Source organism: Martes martes, assembly GCF_963455335.1.
Source record: "Martes martes genome assembly, chromosome: 18".
In the NCBI taxonomy this organism is placed as follows: Eukaryota; Metazoa; Chordata; class Mammalia; order Carnivora; family Mustelidae; genus Martes; species Martes martes.
Window position 1 is genome coordinate 22,689,975 of NC_137906.1, and position 19,398 is coordinate 22,709,372.

At 50.1% G+C, this 19,398-nt stretch overlaps 1 protein-coding gene across 2 annotated transcripts in view; it reads right to left on the bottom strand.

The window, feature by feature from the left end:
- Positions 1–19,398, bottom strand: part of KATNIP (katanin interacting protein) — a 175,713-nt gene that overhangs the window by 98,694 nt on the left and 57,621 nt on the right. For both annotated transcript variants that reach the window (XM_080830821.1, XM_080830822.1), the window contains exons 5-7: positions 17,673–17,770; positions 8,862–8,993; positions 4,579–4,707 (exon numbers count right to left, since the gene is read on the bottom strand). In XM_080830821.1, the coding sequence (XP_080686947.1) occupies positions 4,579–4,707; positions 8,862–8,993; positions 17,673–17,770 (359 nt within the window). The remainder of the gene's footprint in view (positions 1–4,578; positions 4,708–8,861; positions 8,994–17,672; positions 17,771–19,398) is intronic.

The following is a 19,398-nucleotide window of genomic DNA, read 5'->3' on the forward strand; positions in this document are numbered from 1 at the left end:
TTTTGATTTTGGCTCAGGTCATGGTCTCAGGGTCCTGGGATCAAGTCCTGCATCCGGCTCCCCATCAAGCGGGGAATCTGCTGGTCTCCCTCTCCCTCTGCCCTTCCCCCTGCTCGCTCGCTCTCTCTCTTTCAATTAAATAAATAACTCTTTTTTTAAATAACAAAAAGCTTCTGCACAGCAAAGGAAACAATCAACAAAATGAAAAGACAATGTACTGAATGGGAGAAGATATCTGCAAGGGTTAGTATCCAAAATGTCAAGAACTTACACAACACCAAAAAACCAAATGATCTAATTAAAAAATGAGCAGAAGACATGGGCAGACATTTCTCCATAGAAGACTTCCAGAGGGCCAACAGGCACAGGAAAAGATGCTCAACATCACTTCAATGTAAATCAAAACCACAATGAGATCCCACCTCACACCTGTCCCAATGTCTAATAAAAAAAACACAAGAAACGATAGGTGTTGGCGAAGATATGGAGAAAAAGGAACCCTCGTGCACTAGGGAACTGAAACTGGTACAACCAGGATGGAGGCTCCTCAAAAAAACTAAAGAATTAGTATATGATCCCATAACCCCACTATTGGGTATTTACCTAAAGAACAGGAAAACACACATTCAAAAAGATACACGTACCCCCATGTTTATTACAGCATTATTTATAATAGCCAAATTACAGAGGCAACCCCAGTGTCCAATGATGGATGGCTAAAAATGTTGTGACACAGATATCTGATGGAATATTACTCAGCCATCAAGAAGAATGAAATCTTGCCATTTGCAACAACGCAGATGGAGCTAGAGAGTATTATGCTAAGTGAAATAAGTCCATGGAAGACAAATACCATGTGATTTCACCATATGTGGAATTTAAAAAACAAAACAAAGAAAAAAAAAAAAAGAAAGAGACAAACCAAGAAGCTGACTCTTAGCTATAGAGAAAAACAGCTGGTCATGGCGGCTGGCGGGTGGGGGGGTGGAGATTAAGTGATAGGGATTAAGAGTACATTTATCATGCTGAGCGCTGAGTCATGTACAGAATTATTGAATCACCGATTGTACACCTGAAGCTAATATAACACTGCATTTAGCTACACTGGAATTAAAATACAGCAGTGACAGTAATGACCCCAACACAGCACGAGGCCAGCCAAGGAGACACATCTGTGAGCTGAAGCAGACCCTGCAGCCCTTTTGGCCACACCCACTTCTATTCATCACCATATTTCTACTTTCACCTTAACATCCAGCTTAATTTTTTCAACTCATAACTAATAAATCCTCTCCTACAGGCCCCTATTTTCTCTGAATTGTTTTTTTTTTCCAGTTTGAAACATACTTTGAATGTGACTTATGTGAGAAAAGCCAGATATGAAGGATTCATATTCATTTTCTTAATGATGCTTTAATAACACAAAATTGCTCTTCTGTTTACCTAAACTTCACCTCTTTAAACAGTCAAAACCTAAATAAAATAATTTTCTATGAAAATATTTCTAGGGCCACCTGGGTGGCTCAGCCAGTTAAGCGTCTGGCTTCCGTTCAGGTCAGGATCCCAGGGGTCTGGGATTGAGTTCCACATTGGGCTCCCTGCTCAGTGGGGAGCCTGCTTCTTCCTCTTTCTCTGCCCCACCCCACCCTACTTGGGCATGCTCTATCTCTTTCTCTCAAGTGTACATATTCTTTCTCTCTGTCAAATAAATAAATGAAATCTTTAAAAAGAGAAAGAAAGAAGGAAAATATTTCTAAAATACATTAGGACTTTCTCGCCGCCTTAAAACATAATTTTGTCTTTCCTTGATACTAATGGTCAATGTTCTGGATAGAAATTGATCTGTAATAGAGGAGATGCCATCAGGAGCTATTATGTTTTTGTGTCTTTCATTTATTATTTTAAGCAATATCCTCTGTCACCGAGTTTCTGGAAGTACAAATTATGGTTTTGAAGACAAGGGCGGAGCTCCCTCCCATCCTTTTCTGGCTTTTATGAATCTCTGGGATTTTTGTTCTTGTTTTATTTTGTTTTTTACTTCACAGTTATCTCACTTTTACATGATGAAGAAAGATTCGAACTTTGAATTTTAAAATTCCTTTCTTTTATGGTCCCCAGATCTAACCCACAAAGTCCAAATTATCTCCAAAACTTTCCTTCCATCTGAGGTAAACTGAAATCTTTAGGTCTTCTGATTCAGAATCACTGGGAGTTCTTCTATTAAAAACACAATCTTTTTAAAAAGATTTATTTATTTAATTGAAAGAGAGCGAGCAAGCAGGTCTCCTATACAAATTCCATTAGCTTAAAAATGAAATCTAAAATATGTATTTCAAACAAATATCCTAAGTGATTCTTGTGCATATCAAATTTTGAGATCCGCAGCTCTGTCTTTTCTTAAAGCTGTGGGTCTCAAACATTGCTGCAAAATACACTCATGTATGTTGGTGCTTTAAAAAACAAAAACAAAAAGCAAAACAAAACGAAACAAAAAAATGCGTGAGCCCAAACCCAGGATCAGAATCTGAGCCTCTGGAAGTAGGACATGTGCATTTGTGTTTATTTAGTTAGCTTTTACTTTTTTTTTTTTTTTAGTTTTATTTATTTATTTGAGAGAGAATGAGTCAGAGAGAGCATGAGAGAGGAGAAGATCAGAGGGAGAAGCAGACTCCCCAAAGAGCTGGGAGCCCAATGCGGGACTCGATCCTGGAAGTCCGGGATCATGACCTGAGCCGAAGGCAATCGCTCAACCAACTGAGCCACCCAGGCGCCCTAGCTTTTACTTTTTATGTCATGTTTATTGTAGATTTCGTATGCAGTTCGTAGGAAACAACAGAGACAGATCCCATGTACCCTTCATCCAATTCCCCCCATGGTAACACCTTGCATAATTATAAAGCACAACAGCACAATTGGGAAATTAACATCAATACAATCCTACTAAGCCTTTTCAACTAGGTCTCCTTTTTTTTTCTTTTAAGACTTTATTTATTTATTTGACAGACAGCGAGAGAGGGAACACAACCTGGGGGAGTGGGAAAGGAAGAAACAGGCTTCCCGCAGAGCAGGGAGCCTGAGGTGGGGGCTCGATCCCAGGACCCTGGGATCATGACCTGAGCCAAAGACAGACGCTTCACCGACTGAGCCACCCAGGTGCCTCTCAACTAGGTCTCCTTTTAAACCTTTCTCTTTCTTTCTCTGCTGATGCTTAGCTCTGTTGAAGCAGAGTATCTTCTCCTTAATGTGCTAGCTTCAAAAAAAAAAAATAAATAAAATAAATAGCTTTATTTAAAAAAAAAAAAAAAAGCTAAACCCACAGAAAACATACCAGAATTGTATAATGGAAGGGTATAATGAGTACCCAAAAGCCCTTCACCTACACCTTCATCAATTCTCAGAAGACCTGAGAACAAGGACCTTCTCTTCCATAAACACAATATAATCCTCAAATTCAGGAAATTTCACATCGATACAATATTGTTATCTAATATAATACAGTGAATTTTCAAATTTGTTAATTTCCCAAACCATCCCAACACTTAGAGCAGTTACCACCCTGACACCCCCCCACCCCCGCCCCGTCCCCTCGGCAAGGATCACATGCGGCCTAACTGTGGTATCTGGTTCGCCTCTTTTACCTGGAATAGGCTTTCTCGTGCCACCGATAGTTCTGAAGACCCCAGCCCAGCTGTTTCAGACAGTCCCTCGATTTGGCTTTGGCGGGTGGTTTCCTCATTGGATTTCATTTTTGAAAAACATTTTTTCATCATTGTTCCCAGCTCTGGGTTTGCTAAGGAGAAGTCTTCTGGATCCTAAGCTCAGCTGATAGATGACCACCTCTCAGCCCCTCGCTTCCAGGCAGCACACCAATCATATTCAAATCAGACTGCTGCCCCTACAGAGAACTGGGCACTCTGGGGAGCAAAAGTAGCTCGGTGTAATTCCCAGCCTACGATCGTTAATTGCAAGGAGTAAGGAGTCATGGGGTCTGGGTTTCCAGTCTGGGTTCCTCTGAGTCCTGGCCTCCTTTCTCTCCTACCTAGCACTTGAGTGCCTGGGTGGCCCACTCATGTGCCTTTGGCTCAGGTCATGATCCCAGGGTCCTGGGATCAAGTCCCACATTGGGCTCCCTGCACAGCAGGGAGTCTGCTTTTCCCTCTACCCCTTATCCCTGCTTGTGCTCTCTCACACACTCTCTCTCTTTCTCTCAAATAAATAAATAAAATCTTAAGAAAGAAAGAAAATAAAGAAAAAAATACCTAGTATTTAACTCACAGGGTTAATGCAGGAATGGAGGTAACATACTCAACACAGTGCACAGAACTTAGTAAGGGTTCACTTAATGCAAGCTTCCACTATCTTTAAAAAAAAAAAGCATCAAGTCAAATTTCACATGTATTGTTTTAAATCTAGTGGGGGGCCCGAGGTTTTTGTGAAAGCCGCATCTGGCTGTGACCTGCATCATCTTTCCAGGTGTAGGCGAAGATGCTCTCGTGGGGCCCGACCTCCAGCCCAGCGGCTTGGCTCTGGGAGAGACCCCGGCCCTTCGTGGGGACATGAGGCTGAAATGCATCTTACCATCACATCCTGGATAGTTAAGAGGATCCTTTCTTTGTCGGTACTGCTCGCAGGGTCAGGGCATCCGTGGGTGTCCAGAAGGGAGAGATGAAAATCACAGGGCGTGGTGTCAGTGGAAGACTTGGTGCCCTAGGGACAAGCAGAGAGAACGGGTGTGGGAAAAGCGACTCACGTCCCTACAGACGTGCTGGGTCCCTTGTCCTCTCCGTTGGTCTCCATGCCTCCCGGTTCCCTCCTCACCTCCTCCTCCTTCTCTGCGCCTGCTCCCAAAGCTGATTGGGTCAAATCCATCCCTGCCTCACCCACACCACGGCAGGCACATGGAAAGTAAGTAGACTGGGATTCAGACTTGGGCTGCCCAACACCTAAACACTGGCTCAGTGAGGACCGAGTGAGGGCCGGCGTGGAGATGCGGCCACCACATCTGGTTGAATAAAAAAGGCAGGCTTATCAGAGAGGGGAGATGGTATATAATCCCATCTATGGGAAAATAACAGTAAAAAATAAAGGTGGGGGGGCCTGGGTGGCTCCACCCAGTTAAGCATCTGACCCTTGCTTTCGGCTCAGGTCACAATCTAAGCGTCTTGGGATCAAGCCCCTTCTTGGACTCCAGGCTCAGTGCTGGGCCTGCTTGATGTTCTCTCTCTCCTGTTGCCTCTGCCCCTTTCCTCCCAAATAAATAATGAAAATCTTAAAAACAAAAAACAAAACCAAAACGAGGCAAAAACAGTCCTCACCGGAAGTTATTTATATGGTCATCTAAAACAGAAGTACCCACGCAATGGGACAGGTTTTAAGCCTCACCATTGAAATTACTGAAGGCGGACTGAAGGGATTTGCTGCAGGGCCCTGCTGGGGACCAGTGGGGCGGGCTGAGCCCCTGGAGGAGGCCTGGCCAGCGATGGCAGAAGAGAATCTCCACCGCACCCACAGGGGCTGAGCTGTCATGGACCTCAGCAGAGGCCACAGGGGGCAGAGCTGCTGGGGACACACAGCTTGTGACATGTGTTTAGTTGTTTCTTTCTTTTTTTTTTTTTTAAGATTTTTAATTTATTTGACAGAGAGAGAGAGATCACAAGTAGGCAGAAAGGCAGGCAGAGAGAGGTGGGGAAGCAGGCTCCCTGCTGAGCAGAGAGCCCAATGCGGGGCTCGATCCCAGGACCCTGAGATCATGACCCGAGCCAAAGGCAGAGGCCCAACCCACTGAGCCACCCAGGCACCCCTTAGTTGTTTCTGTGTGTCAGCCCGTAACAATGACTTGAGATCACTGAACTCTGTTGGTGGGCAAATAACCACTTCACCCCACTTCAAGGTGCACACAATGGAGGGAAAACTCACAGCCGGTAACAGAACTCAGGGACTAGCTAGCACTCACCAGGAATGGGCTGTGACTGGAACATTCCAGATCTACCACCTCCTCTTGGATAAAATGAATGCATACGTATAATGAATATAAGAAATCTTTATTCTGGATGGATATACCCATCTATGATCTCTGGGGCAGTGGAATTATGAAAAGACTTTTATTTTCTTTGTTATCATTGAATTTTTTTATATAGACTGCACACTACCAGGGGAAAAAAGACATCTTACTAATAGAGAAGAGTGTGCACTTTGTTTCGTTCCTGATACACAAATGGAGCCCTATTATCCCTTGCAACACAAAGCCCAACATGACTGAGACCTGGCACTTTGGCAGAACCCTCTGGAAAGAGGCATCCTCTTTTCACTGGGGTTCCTAAGCTACCCAGGACCCTACGGTGGCTTCCCCTCTAACTCAAAGTAGAATCCCTCATCTTTATGACAGGCTCAAAGCCCTGGGCCATCTGAGCCTTGGCCTCACCTCGTTTCCTTGCCTCTTGCTCACCCAGCTCCCAGACACACTGATGTTCCCCTGCACCCCCATCTCAGGGCCTTCGTGCCTGCCGTTCCTGCGCCTGGCAAGCTCTTCCCTGCAGGGCTCGCTCCCAGTCTTTCTCCAGAACCACTCCCAGGGCATGTCATCAATGAGAAGCCCCTGCCCGTCTTTTTCCAGCCCTTTGCTGTTGCTCTGATCAGCCCTATCGCCTACTGGCATAGGACATGTTGTTTATTGTCTGTTTTATCTTCAGTGTCTAGAACAGTGCCTACAATCTGGAGCAGGGACCGTGGCCCGTGCAGTGCACACCTGTCCCCGGGGGCGGCCTCTTCTCAGCCCCAGCCGCCGCTGCCATGTAAGGACGGGGCTCCCAAATGTTTGCGTGTTTCAAGGCAAGCCCCCAATTCACATTCTGACATGGAATCTCCTGATTCTTAAATGTCAGCTAGTAATTCTTTCAAAAGCCCCGTGCACGTCAATGGGCTGGAGGCCAACCGAGCATGTCTGTGGCACGCCGGTCTGTGAACTCAGAGCCGCCAAGAAATTGAAGATCGCTAAGAGTATGATGGAAGGCGGACAGGCTGGTGTGTTTCAACAGTGAAGGTCAGATGAAAAGTACACACGCACGCACGCTTCTCCTTTTGCTCCATTTCAGAGCTGCACTCGCAAACAGTGTGAGGTGGCTGAGTATATTTAGCCACACGCCTTTCTCTCTCTCATTCTCTCTCTCTCTCTCGTTCAGATTGCATCTCTACGGCTTCTGCCTTGGCCGAACACTGGCGTCACCATTTTACTCTTTCACTTAGCAGGAAAATAACTCCAAGGGGAAATTGACTGTGAAGCCTTACGGAGTGCCCCCTCAAGATGGGGAGGAAAGGGAAAGAAAGAAATAGAATCAAGCACTCAGGGTGGAGAAAATGAAGTGTTGGCAGAGTGCTGATTCTGAGCACGCGCGCGCACACAGGAATGCTAATGGAAGCTTTAATAGCTTGTGAGGGGCAGGCTGTCTGGGGCTGCGGGGAGCCTGGGAGCTTGCAAAGGAAGAACTATATGTTCATTTACCAGGGGGGTGGGGGGCCAGGGGGGACCAAATGGCCAAAGGAGAAGAGAGAGAACTACCCCTCTTCCTGCGTGAAGGGCGTGCACACGTTCCCCGACAGGGGGCATGGCTGAGACTGCAACAGACTGAACTTGGGGATGGACCAGCCTCCCAAGTGAAGGGAGACTGACGGCTGTTTGCACAGACATGTGCTCAGACCCTGAGCAGGGACCTTCTGTTGATTTAGAAGCATGTGTGCGCGCGTGTGTGTGTTGTGTGGGAGGTGGGTGTTAGAGGCAGTAAAGTCTACACCACAGTTTTGGCTACTGTAAAATCCCATTTCTAGGGACTGGGTAGGAAACAAGGTCATTCATTGGGTTATTCTATTAAAAAAAAAAAGGATGTTTTTGTTTTTTTTTCCCCCCCAGGAAGACAGAATTTCCAATTTATTTGCAGACTTTTGTGGCCAGGATGGGAAACAAAGTGACCCTTTGCTCCTTACCTGTCCTTCCTTTGTGTGCCAAGAAGGAGACACAAACAGGCAACACCTGGCACATTCCTCCACAGAGGAATGTGTCCTGGATGCTATTCCCATGGCTTTTATGAGTCACATGTATTTCTTAAAGGTACGGAGGCAAGATTTTTGTTCTTTGAGGGAGGCTGTCACATCTGCAGCCTGGACCCACAGCAGAACATAGGCCCAGTGAATGGGGCAGGGTTTGGTTTAGGGGCCTGACTTTATCCAGCTGCCTGCTAATAATTTTGCTTCTACATAACCATGGAGATGATCCATACACTCATTCTATGTATAAAAGCTATGCCCTTGGAATAAAATGCAACCAACCACCCACGGGTGCCCCTCACCAGGCCCATTGTGCACACCTCCTGGTCTGCTCCCGGCCCCTCCAACCTTACTTCATCCCACACTCCCCGACTCACACTGGGCCTGCACTGTGCTCCTTCAACAAGTCCAACCTCATGGCATCTGTGTGTGCTGTTCCCTCTGCCTGCAGTCCTTTTCCATCAGGTTCTGTCCGCCCTCCTCTCCCCTCTCATCCAGCTTTTAGGACTCTGACAAATATCACTTCCTCTAGGAAGCCCTCCTGGATACCCTAGAAGCTCTCCTGAGCCCACCACGCCTTGCCCCACCCCTCAACTCCCTCCCGTGGTAGAGGGATTGTATGCTGTTGCTACTCTGGGGTCAGACACCAGCCTTACTGACACCTGGACTCCGGGGGCCTAGTGGAGCATCTAGCCTGTGGTCTGGGTGCTTGCTCCAGTGTAGGAGATGAATGTCGCAGTGAAAGAACTCAGGGGCATATGGAAGGAAAGTCGCCATGTGCCCTGAGAGCCGCTGTGACACAAACCGAGGCCAGTCAGTCCTACCTGCGGACGGTCCCCAGCAGCACCCTGGGCCTTGGCGGTCTCATCTCCGCATGCCTCAAAATCTTCAGAAGAGCCCAGAGGAGGCTCAATGTGGAGCCGTGGGCCAGCTTCTGTTCTGATCTGCACCGATTTCTAGACAGAAGAAGATGGTTTCAGAAGCAATGGAACAAATGCCTCGATTCCTCTAAGGGGTGAGCACCTTAGGGGGCAGATCGTGAGGTGGCAGGTCCCTGTCCCCCATCAGCCATGCTGTGAGGCACGGTGGCCCGGCACTGGCTCGCAAGGGCCAGCCTGGTGAGTCCTGCCCCCTCTGCTCAGGAGTCTTTACTGGTTGCTACCACAAAAAGCATGCTCAGTAGGATTTTTTTAAAGCAACTTTTCGGTTTGAAATACCTTATCAGGAAAATGTTAGTGCATGATAAACTTCCCCAAATTGGCCTTGTGATCCAATGGGTTTAGGAGACCCTGGGTTTTTTTCCCCCCTCAGGACTTCTCAGGGCCAGGGCCTGGGTGGGGGGCATAAGCGAGACACGACATTTAAGAGGGGGTACAGATCCAAGAACGAGGGCCTCCTTAAACTTTCTGCTCTGGGCCTTCCTCTAGGGAGGCCCAGCTTCTGAGAGAAGAGGTTGGCCAAGCCATGTGTAGCACCCCTCTGAGGGACAAGAATTTAGACCCTGCCTTTCCCCTCGTGTCCTGGGTTCGAACCCTCCACCCCGTAAAACTCCGGGGCCCTGCAGGCTTGGTGAACTGAGCTGTTATCTCGGTGAAGGACACAATGCAGGGCCTTAGTGCCCGGCGGGCCTCTCCCTGGTAGGACTGAACACCTTCCTCAGCCATAGTCACGTCATTCCCCACCCCCCCCACCATTAGCGCTTTCACACTAGTGGCACTCCTAGTGCGTTAGAAGCTCACTTAGTCCTATAGCAACCCCGGGGGGAAACTGAGGCACCAGGCCGAATGCCTCTCACCCAAGGTCACATAGCTTAGGAAGCCGCAGAGCCTTGATTTGAACCCCAGCAGGACGGCTCCAGAGGCCTTGCTCTAAACCAGAGGTGGGTCAAACGCTTCCTGTAAAGAGGACGTATTTTAGGTTTTGCCTGCCCCACGGTCTCCATCACAGTATTTAACTGTCCCACTGTCGTTTGAAAGCAGCCATAGATATTGCCTAAGTAAATGCGCATGGCTAGGTCCCTAAAACACTTGATTTGTAAGAACAGGCTGTGGCCAGATTCGGCTCAAGAGCTGGAGTTTGGCCACCGGCCCCAGTACTAAACTGGCCTGCTGGACTGTCCCCAGTGGCACGTGAAAAAGAAATGTGCCCAGCTTCGGCTACAGTGGCCTTTGGGGAGAAGAGAGAGAAATTAAGAAATTTCCTGAGACTATCGAACACTCAAAAAAGTAGGCAGGGGCATGGCTATAGATCATTCGAGAAAAAGATCTCGGCAAGAAAGAGTAAAGAAAAAGAGAGGCTGGAAAATGCAGGTGGGGAGTCCCCTGTCCGAGAACAGGGAGAGGCAGAGGGACAGAAGGAAGGTGCTCTAGGACACTTTCCCTTTGCCCGGGCCATCAGTCACTTGGCGATGCCCCCACCCCCATGTTCCAAGTGTGGCCTCCTGGCCTCCCAGGCTGTGTCAGCTTGCTCTCAGAGCATTTCCCATGGTGGCCACAGTCTGTACGGAGGGGAAGCAGTATAAAGAATACCTAAAACCTGGGGCTTCCCGGCCGGGAGACTCCCGAGAGCTTCCTTGCCTCAGGCCAGGATGAAGCTATAAGGGCTTTGAAGTTCATCTCCAAGATAGATTTTCAACCATAACTCTGGGGAGGGCAGGCTCCCCCCTCCTCCTCAGGAATCACTCAACAGCGTCCAAATGCTTCAATGAGAGAGACACAGAGACAGAGAGAGAAAGAGACAGACAGAAGGAGGGAGGGCAGGAAAGCTGGATGGGGGAGGCAGCATGGAGGGGGAAGGGCACAGAGGGAGGGGCACTGGGCATGGGGCACAGCCTGGCCCCTCCATAGCTCTCTGTTCCTTTATCTAGAAAGGGAAGGCTTGGACTAGGACCTCACTACTCCATATACTCCACTGGTGCGTGCACCAGTAGCCTTGGCTTCTCCTGGGGAATTTGTGAGAAATGCTGAATTTCAAACCCGTCTTAGAGCTAGGCATCAGAATCTGCATTTCCACAAGACCCCAGGTGACTTACATGCACACTGAAGCTTCAGTCGTTGAACCGAAGTTTTGTTGGTGGGGGGCGGGGAGTGCTGCTGTTTCCACCTATCTCCTCCATTCACTCCTGTCTTCGGGCAAAAGCACCCTTATTTTCTTTTGGGAAATCCTCTCCCTCCTCACCCCCAATCCAAGTGTTCATGTGGAACGGAGTCCATGGGTGGTTGGAGTGTATGACAGGCCCAGCAGAACTGAGCACTAGATCCTGCTGGCCCAGAGCGACTAGGTGATCGGTTCAGGGGAGCCAAGAAATGCCAATAAGCAGGGTGACAGAATGTAAGGTGGGAGCTGGTGGTGGCCCCCTTGGCATCACACAGAGCAGCATGGAGAGAAACAGAGTTGAGAGGTGGAGAATGAGCCCTGCTACACTGTCTGAGCACCTGTATCCAGCCATGCCTGAACTGGGCTTTCCCACTGGCGAGTGAAAGAGCTGTGGCATTAATGCAGCTCTGCTGGTCTGATCTGAATGATAAATATGAGAACGACCTCCAGGGTTCAAGGAGGAGAGTGCAGGTATCTCTCTCTCCACTGCCACTTTCCCATCCTCCGTTTTCCTAGAAGCATCCTTCTCCCTTCCTCGGAGCTTGACACAATTGCTCGCCTTGCCAAAAGGTCAGGGGACGGTTTTGCAGTAGGCATGAGGGCACTTAATTGGGAAATTCTTACTGAATCCTGACTGCATACAAGGTTCTGGAAGCATGTCAAGATAGCAAAAAAAAAAAAAAAAAAAAAAAAAAAAAATGTAACCACCAATGGCCTGGCCTTAGGGAGTTCACACAGCACACACAATGGAAGAACACGTTTCGGAAGCAACATCTGACAAAATTAACGTGGTCCAGAAAGAGTTTTCAATGCTGAGTGGGTGCTGGAGAGGGGAAGAAATAGTCTTCCATCTGGCCTGCTCTCCCACCCCAGCCCCAGGGAGGTGGCTCTGCTGCCACTGGAGAAGATGGGGAGCCGTCTCCCCCACATGACGACGCCCACCTCCCAAAAGGAGCACGAGGCTGGCAGGTTCCAACCCAGCCCCCAGGAGGCGCCCGCTCCCTGCCTCCCACCTTCACATGCTCACAAGGATGATGCCCGAGCTCCTGGTTGGCTCCCCGCCTGGCATGCTGCTTTACCCAGAGTGGGTGCTTTTAAGTGGTTGCTCTCTCCTGCCTACCTGTGGTGCCCAGAGCTGGGTAGACCCCTGCAGCATCACCCACATGCCAGGACAGGATTTAAAATCCAGACACCCCTGTTCCAGTTTGCCAGCCCAAGGCCATGCCCAGAGTGATCTGTGTGTATCTGCTACCCCCTTAGCAAAGCGTTCTAACAGGTGTGCATTCAAGCTCCTGCAGATGAGAAAGATGAAGACTAGGGGTTGCCCTGTATGGTTGTTCAGGTTGTGCAGTATGTGAGTGGCTCCCCCTAGAGGCGGGAGAGCTCTGAAGATCCTGCCAGGCAGGTTTGGGGTGGGGAGTAAATCTACCTCGTTTGCTAGGTTCTTCCCGGATTTGTCTGATCTCTTACAAATAATAGCGCTCGACACTCTTGACAGTCTGCGTCATACAAGGTCGCTGTCAAAGCTGATGCTTTATGGGTTGTTTCATTTATTGTCCTCACGGCAGGGGTTTTCAAAACTCAGAAATAGGAAAACAAAGGAAAGGGCTTCACGTTTGTACTTGTGAGCTTTCCTGGGGGTGCTTTAGCTGCCTGGCCCGCCATAGGAAACCGGATACAGCAGCAGAGTGAGAGCAAAGCCTCTGCTTTCCATTGCAATGAACTTGCTTTCCGGGCCTTTAAGGAAAGCCCACCCCACAGTAAATTGCTGAAAGGCCAATCCCTTCACTACCAATTTAATGCTAAGAGCTGGTGACGTTCATCAAATCTGACAGCATTTTGGTAAACGACGGCTCTGCTGATTAGGCCGTTGTCCACCCAAGTATTACAAGGCTGAGGAAGCCATAAATCTTAATCCAGTGATAGCAGGAGAAAGATCTGAGGCTGAGAAGGGTGGGGGAGAAAGGACAGTCCCAACAAGAGCCCATTTATCACTTCCGGCCCAGCCCATGGTTGCCACAGCGGCAGCTCAGAGGCCGACACTGCGCCGCCAGTCCCCTCCTTGGCTCTCCCACAGTTGGAGGGTCCCCAGGAAGGGTTTTCCAGGTCAGCTCTTAGCCAGTGTCCAGATGATGATCCTTTTGGAGCAAGGATCCCAACAGCCCCTTCCATCAGGGGCATCTCTACCCGAAAAGTGCTTCCTAGTTGGTGGACAAGACCCTAAGAAGGGAGCTTATTAGGTCCAGCACGAACAAAAAATTATAGAAATATTATAATAAAAAAAAAAAAAAAGAAGGGAGCTTATTCTACTGGAAGAGGTGAAGGTGTTGGTCCTGGTCACTGGGAAGGGGACATGTGACCCCAGGGAGTTTAGGGCAACAGTCAGAAAAACTGGCAAGCTAGCCAGATGAAGAGGGCAGGGAGGCCATGGCGGGGAGCAGTGCTGGCCGGGGGTGCGCTGAGACTTCGGGGCTCCCTGAGCTCTGCGCCTCCGTGTCCCCTGCTGACCAGGCCGTGGTTAGTGCCAAAACACCGAGTGCCTATGTGGCCCCCTGCTGGGCACAGCCATACAGGAGCAACCCCAGGACTGGGAGCGGGCGGTGGGACCTCTCCTGATGGGGTGGCTTTTGAGAACTGGCCACCCCTGGCCACTGGGGTTTCTGCTGCCTTCACCACTGCCAACCTCTGGCTGCCTCCAAGGACAGTGGAGCCCACCCAAAAGGTGTGAGGTCGAGACTGCTTTCTTCTCCATCCTATGCACCCCAAAACCTGTCCCCATGTACTTTCTACCAGGGAGAACCTTTCCACTTAGCTCCACTCCTTGGGGCCAAAGGAAACCCAATCGGTCCCTCTTTCTCCTGGCAACAGTTCGGTCGGTCCACCGGGTCTACCTACTGTCCTGGACGAGAAGCTGGGGGCCCCAAGCAGGCTTTTCGCTTCTGGTCACAGCCTAGCAGGGCGGAAGCGGGCATCTGGCCCAGGCTGACCGACTGAGAGATTCAGATGGTCTCTTTCCTGCACAATTTCCGCAAACCAACACTGGAAGACCCGGGTGATGACACCCTGGGATGGGTCGAGGAAGCTGAGATGATCAGGGGACTCTGGGGGCCAGGGAAAGACCTGTGAGGTAGAGGCTGGGGGGCAAAGAGACACAGGCTGCATTAGGCTCATGGCAGGGGACGGGGGAGCCCTGCTTCCAAGTCTCCTGCCTGGTCCTCCTACAGCCACTTGGCCCTATGGGCATCCTTCGGAATACAGCCGCCGGGGATCTTCTTAAAACATGAGCCTGAACACATAACTCTCCTACTGAAAACCCTCCAGAAGATTCTTTACATTTAAAATGAAATCCAAACTTCCTCCTGGGCTCCTTCTGGCCACTGTATCGTTTGCCCACTGTGACCTGTGACCCCTGACCCCCACACTCAGCCTCTCCATCCCTGCACACTGGCTACCCCAGGGACCTTTCAGCCTGACCCACCTTCCTGCCGCCCGCGCCTCGCCCTCTGCTGGGAGACTCCTGCCAGACCTTCACGGGGCTGGCTCTGCTCCTCCTCAGCGATCAGGTCAGGGGTGGCCCCCGGGGAAGACTCTGCTGCCCCCTTCTCTAGAGCGGCTGCCCCCCAGAGCCTCCCTATTACCCCCACCCTCATGGGGGAAGCATGAGCTCCAGGCCAGCAGGGCCCAGCCTGCCTCACTCACGGCACTGACTCCAGCACCTACAATTGTCCTCCACGGGCCACGGGTTCAAAGGCCCCAGTGGGCCAGGAGGGAAATGGAAAGGTGGGAAGCCACCCGGTCGGAGGGAAACAGCAGCCAGAGCACAGCAACCAACCGTAGCCACCACTTGGCCTCAGCTTGGGGCGCTAAAGGGAGTGGTGGGGACTGTGGGCAACAGGTCTGCATGTACCCGGCCTCATCAGGCGACTGTTACCACACTCTGCTGACGGCAGCCTCAAGGGAAGGGGAAACCGAGCATGACAGCCAGCTCTTTCCATTTTTCCAGGGAAGCTGGAATGGAGCTTTAAAAAAAAAAAAAAATACAGAAAAACTTTTGAATTTAAATGTTAGTGAGTGACTAAGATTCTTTTAAACCGTTTTGAGTCCAAAAAACATTCTCCGGCGGACAAGTTCAGCCCACAGGCCTCAAGCTGCTCACTTGGAAGTCCAGCAGGCCAGTCCTCCGTACACTTGGACCGGCTGTCACATCTTCCTTGCAGGCAGGGCAGTCCCCCCACCGTCCTCATAGCCGGGACTCCCAGGGCAAGAACCCAGCCTTATGTGATTGTTTCTAACTCCAGAGCCTCACACAGTGCCTGGGTCAGGGTAATAAATGTTAATTTAAAATTAAAGGATGATGTCTTTTGGGACCTGACTTCTAGTCTTCTCACCACCACTGAATGCTCCCCGGTTTATCCATATCAAGGGGGAATGGCCCCCAAAACACCGCACGTGGGGGAAGCAGAGTAGTAGGGGGGTGGGCTGAACTCCCAGGACCCCTTCCGCTTTCCGCCTAGGATGCCTGTGTGTTCAGTAGAGGCCAGAAAGTCAGTCTGTGTTTCCCAGATGCCCTTTCTGTGGACGTTCTGGAAGCGAGCTAGGTACAGCCCATCAGCTGGTCTCCTGCAAGCAGGGAGAGCAAAAGTGAGGTGGAAAGAAGGGGACACACAGTGGCTGATTCTGGGCTGAGCACAGTGGCCGAGGAGACAAGTTTTCAAGTGCCCCAGCCCGGTGGGACCGGCTATGGGCAGGGCTGATCTAGCAGGCATGGCATCAACAGAGGCCAACAGTGGTGGTGGTGGCTACCTGCTTTCTGGAAGCCAGCTAAGGTGACACATCCCTGATACTGATCCTCCACCCACCCTGCCGTGTCCTAGGTAGTGGCTTTCCTGGCAGGCTGTGCTGGAAGGCTGGGTGCCATCCCAGGAGGCCCCCCAGCCTCCCACTCGGGATCCCTCCTCTTACCACCCGGAGATCTTATAAGAACCTGCTTCCCTCCATTCCCTTCATCTCTGATTACAACAGCCTGAGTGGTCTCTATGGTTAGGCACTGACTGACCCCTGACTGATACGGTGCAGAAGGACAATTACAGCCTTCATGGCATTAGGAAGCCAGGAAATTAGCCATGATTAGGCCCCGTGAAGTGTGGGACCACAGGGAGAGGCGTGGGGTGGGGGGTGGGATGCTAATTAATCTTTGGCCAAGTCTTTTTAAATTGCACAGGCTCTGGGGCCAGCCGTGAAGTCACAGTCTAAGATGCAAATATGGCTCCTGATAATAGGAGGCACTCGAAACAACTAGGAGGGTCTGAAGTGGGAAGTGAAGAAAGGCTTCCTTAATGAGAAATTAACATTCATTGCTGGGGACAAAAGGAGGCCTCGGGGCTGTGGGCCCCCTAGGCCTTGCTCTTCTGCACTGAGATAAGGCTGTGGGTTTCAGTGGGCCAGAAAAACCCTTCAGTACTTCATTATAGACCCACAAAGGCAAGGGAAGACCAATGGGCTTGGGGGTCACAGGTCTGGGGTTCAAACCTTCCTAGTGGCTATGTGGCTCTGAGCAAGTCACCTTATCTTTCCAGCCCTCAGTTTCATCAAGGGCACAATGACAACAGTTACAGACCTACAAGGTGATTGCAAAGACGGGCCAATAAAACTTACAGAAAAATTTCCTACAGACCCACCCATATGGCACAGTGTAAAAGATCAGGCCCAACGTGGGTGACCACAGGATCATCTCAGACCAAGTGAGTCAGAATCTCTGGGGGGTGGGGCTCCCAGGTGACGTGAATGCACTGTGGAGGTTGAGACCCATTGATCCTAGGCCAGGTGTGAGCAACCGCGAGGTAAGTACTACATGGGCAGGAATACGGCACATAGGGCACAGATCTAGGCTCTTGCTGCTGTCACTTCTTAGTGGTTGGCCTTGGAAAGCTCACTTAGCTTTACCGAGCACTCATTTCCTTGGCTTCCTTAAAACAGGAAGAAATTTGGAACTTGCCCTATAGGTCTGCCGTGAGGACAAAGGCATGTAGTAGGTGTGCAGTAAAAGATAGCTGTGTAGGGGCACCTGGGTGGCTCAGTGGGTTAAAGCCTCCGCCTTCAGCTCAGGTCATGATCCCACCGTCCTGGGATCCAGCCCCGCATCAGGCTCTCTGCTCAGCAGGGAGCCTGCTTCCTCCTCTCTCTCTCTGCCTACTTGTGATCTCTGTCAAATAAATAAAATCTTTAAAAAAAAAAAAAGACAGCTGTGTAAACAAGTCATCACCACGGGGCTGTGAGTCTGTGCTGGGGTGCCCCATCCCCCATCTGGAGGGGAGGATCATGCCACAGAGAGGGGACTAGAGGACCCCTAGACCCCTCTACCTTCTAGGGGCCAATACCACACACAGAGAGGACACCCGTGTGGTGCCCTGCCAGACCCACCAATGCCCACAGGGATTCCCAATGCCGGGATTACGTTTCTGTTCCCACAAGAACCCTGCTCCTTATTCTAAAGCATGAGCAGGGGCCATGCGTCTCGACACTGCCCAGGGCTCCCAGACCTGGTGCCATCCACGGCGCTGGACTTTGCTGGGAGCTGTCCGTGAATTGCGTCTTAAAGCTTCCTCCGCTTCTCGCAATAGGGTTCTCCGTCCATGATCTGCACCAGGGATGAGGGAAAGAGACTCAGTGAGGCGCTGGTGGTAAGTTCACACCCAAGGAAGATGAGTGATTTCCAGCTAAAATGCACTCCCCTGTGCCCAAAGTTTTGTAGGCAAAGCGAGTCTTGTTTGTAGCAGCAGGCCATTAGAAAACAGGCCAAATGCTCGGGAGAAAGGGAATGGGGAGTAAGTCATAGCTGAAATGGGCAGGTCTGTATAGAAAAGGAGCAGTCTCCGAGATTCGGAAGCAGGATACACACCATGTGCGCTACAGGCCAGTGTTTGTGTAAAAGAGGAGAGAAGGGAGAGATATTTGTTGGGGGAGTGAAGGTACTGCTGGTGGCCCAAGTATAGAAGAGACTCCTGCTAACCGCACCTCCTTGAAACCTGGACCAGGAAAGGCCTGATTCTCCCAACCAGTGGCAGGTTGGCCCGACTCCTCCTCCCCAAGAGCTAGGAGAATCATCCCATTTCCCTCATTGCCCTGGGAGCTAGGAAGCTCATGCTAAACTTGAAGCTGGACTGCAGTGGCTCTTCTCCTAGGAGAAGGTTTGGGGATATCACTCTCTCCTTTTATCTCGTTGTTTTGACTTGTCCTATCTGTTATGGCTTGGGACATTTCCCATACCTGTAAGGCAGTGACTCAGAACAACATGAATCAAGATTATTGTGCGAAGGGCATTTTACATTTCTTATGTCATTTAATCTTCCTGGTAAGCCGGCAAGGTGGGCTTAAGTACTCCCATTTCATAGAAGAGGAAACTGAGGGTCAGTGAGGATCCTATTGCCAGAGGTCTCAAAGCTAGACAGTGGCAGAAACCCAGCTCTGTCTCATTTCAAATGTTCTTCCTGTAATGCAGTAGCAGGCCAGGTCCTCAGACAAAGCAGCCTGCCTTCAAGGGCACCCTGGTGCCCAAGGGATGGGTGCCCCCCTCAGTCCCATTTGACAGATGAGGAAACAAAGGCCCGGGAGAGAGACAAAGTAACCTGGCCAAATTGAGACACTCGCCACCCACCGTGTGCCCTGACATTTCCTTTACTTTCCCGCCAGGTTGTTTTTGGTGCCTGTCCTGGGCCGGCCGCTGGGTGGCGTGCTCCTATACCAACTTCACAAACTCCTGAGATTTTAATACAGGACACACGGGATTGATTTCAAGTTTGTGCAGTCTGGATTAACTACACTCAGCACAAACCGTGGAGTCAAATATCACGCAGGGTTGGGTACTGAAGTGAAGACAGAGCCACTGAAAATAGGGTATAATTTAAATTATTCTAGACACTTCTTTCAATTACTGGCACTGTTACTGGCACTGCAAAATGGAAAAGCCAGGAATTTACTGCTTTCGCCACCTTTGCCCTGGGGGTAATGGAGGCCAAGGCTAAGTTTTAAAAGGAATAAAAAGGGATTTTGTTCTTTCTCACACTCCTGCTCTCTCTCTCTCTCTCTCTTTTTTTTTTTTTTTTTTTAGAGAGAGAAAGGAAGTACATGCACAGACAAGCAGTGGGGCAGGGCAGAGGGCAAGACAGAATCTCAAGCAGACTCCTCATCTGGTACAGAGCCTGACACGGAGCTCGATCTCACGAACCTGAGACCATGACCCATGCTGAAATCCCCAGTTGGCTGCTT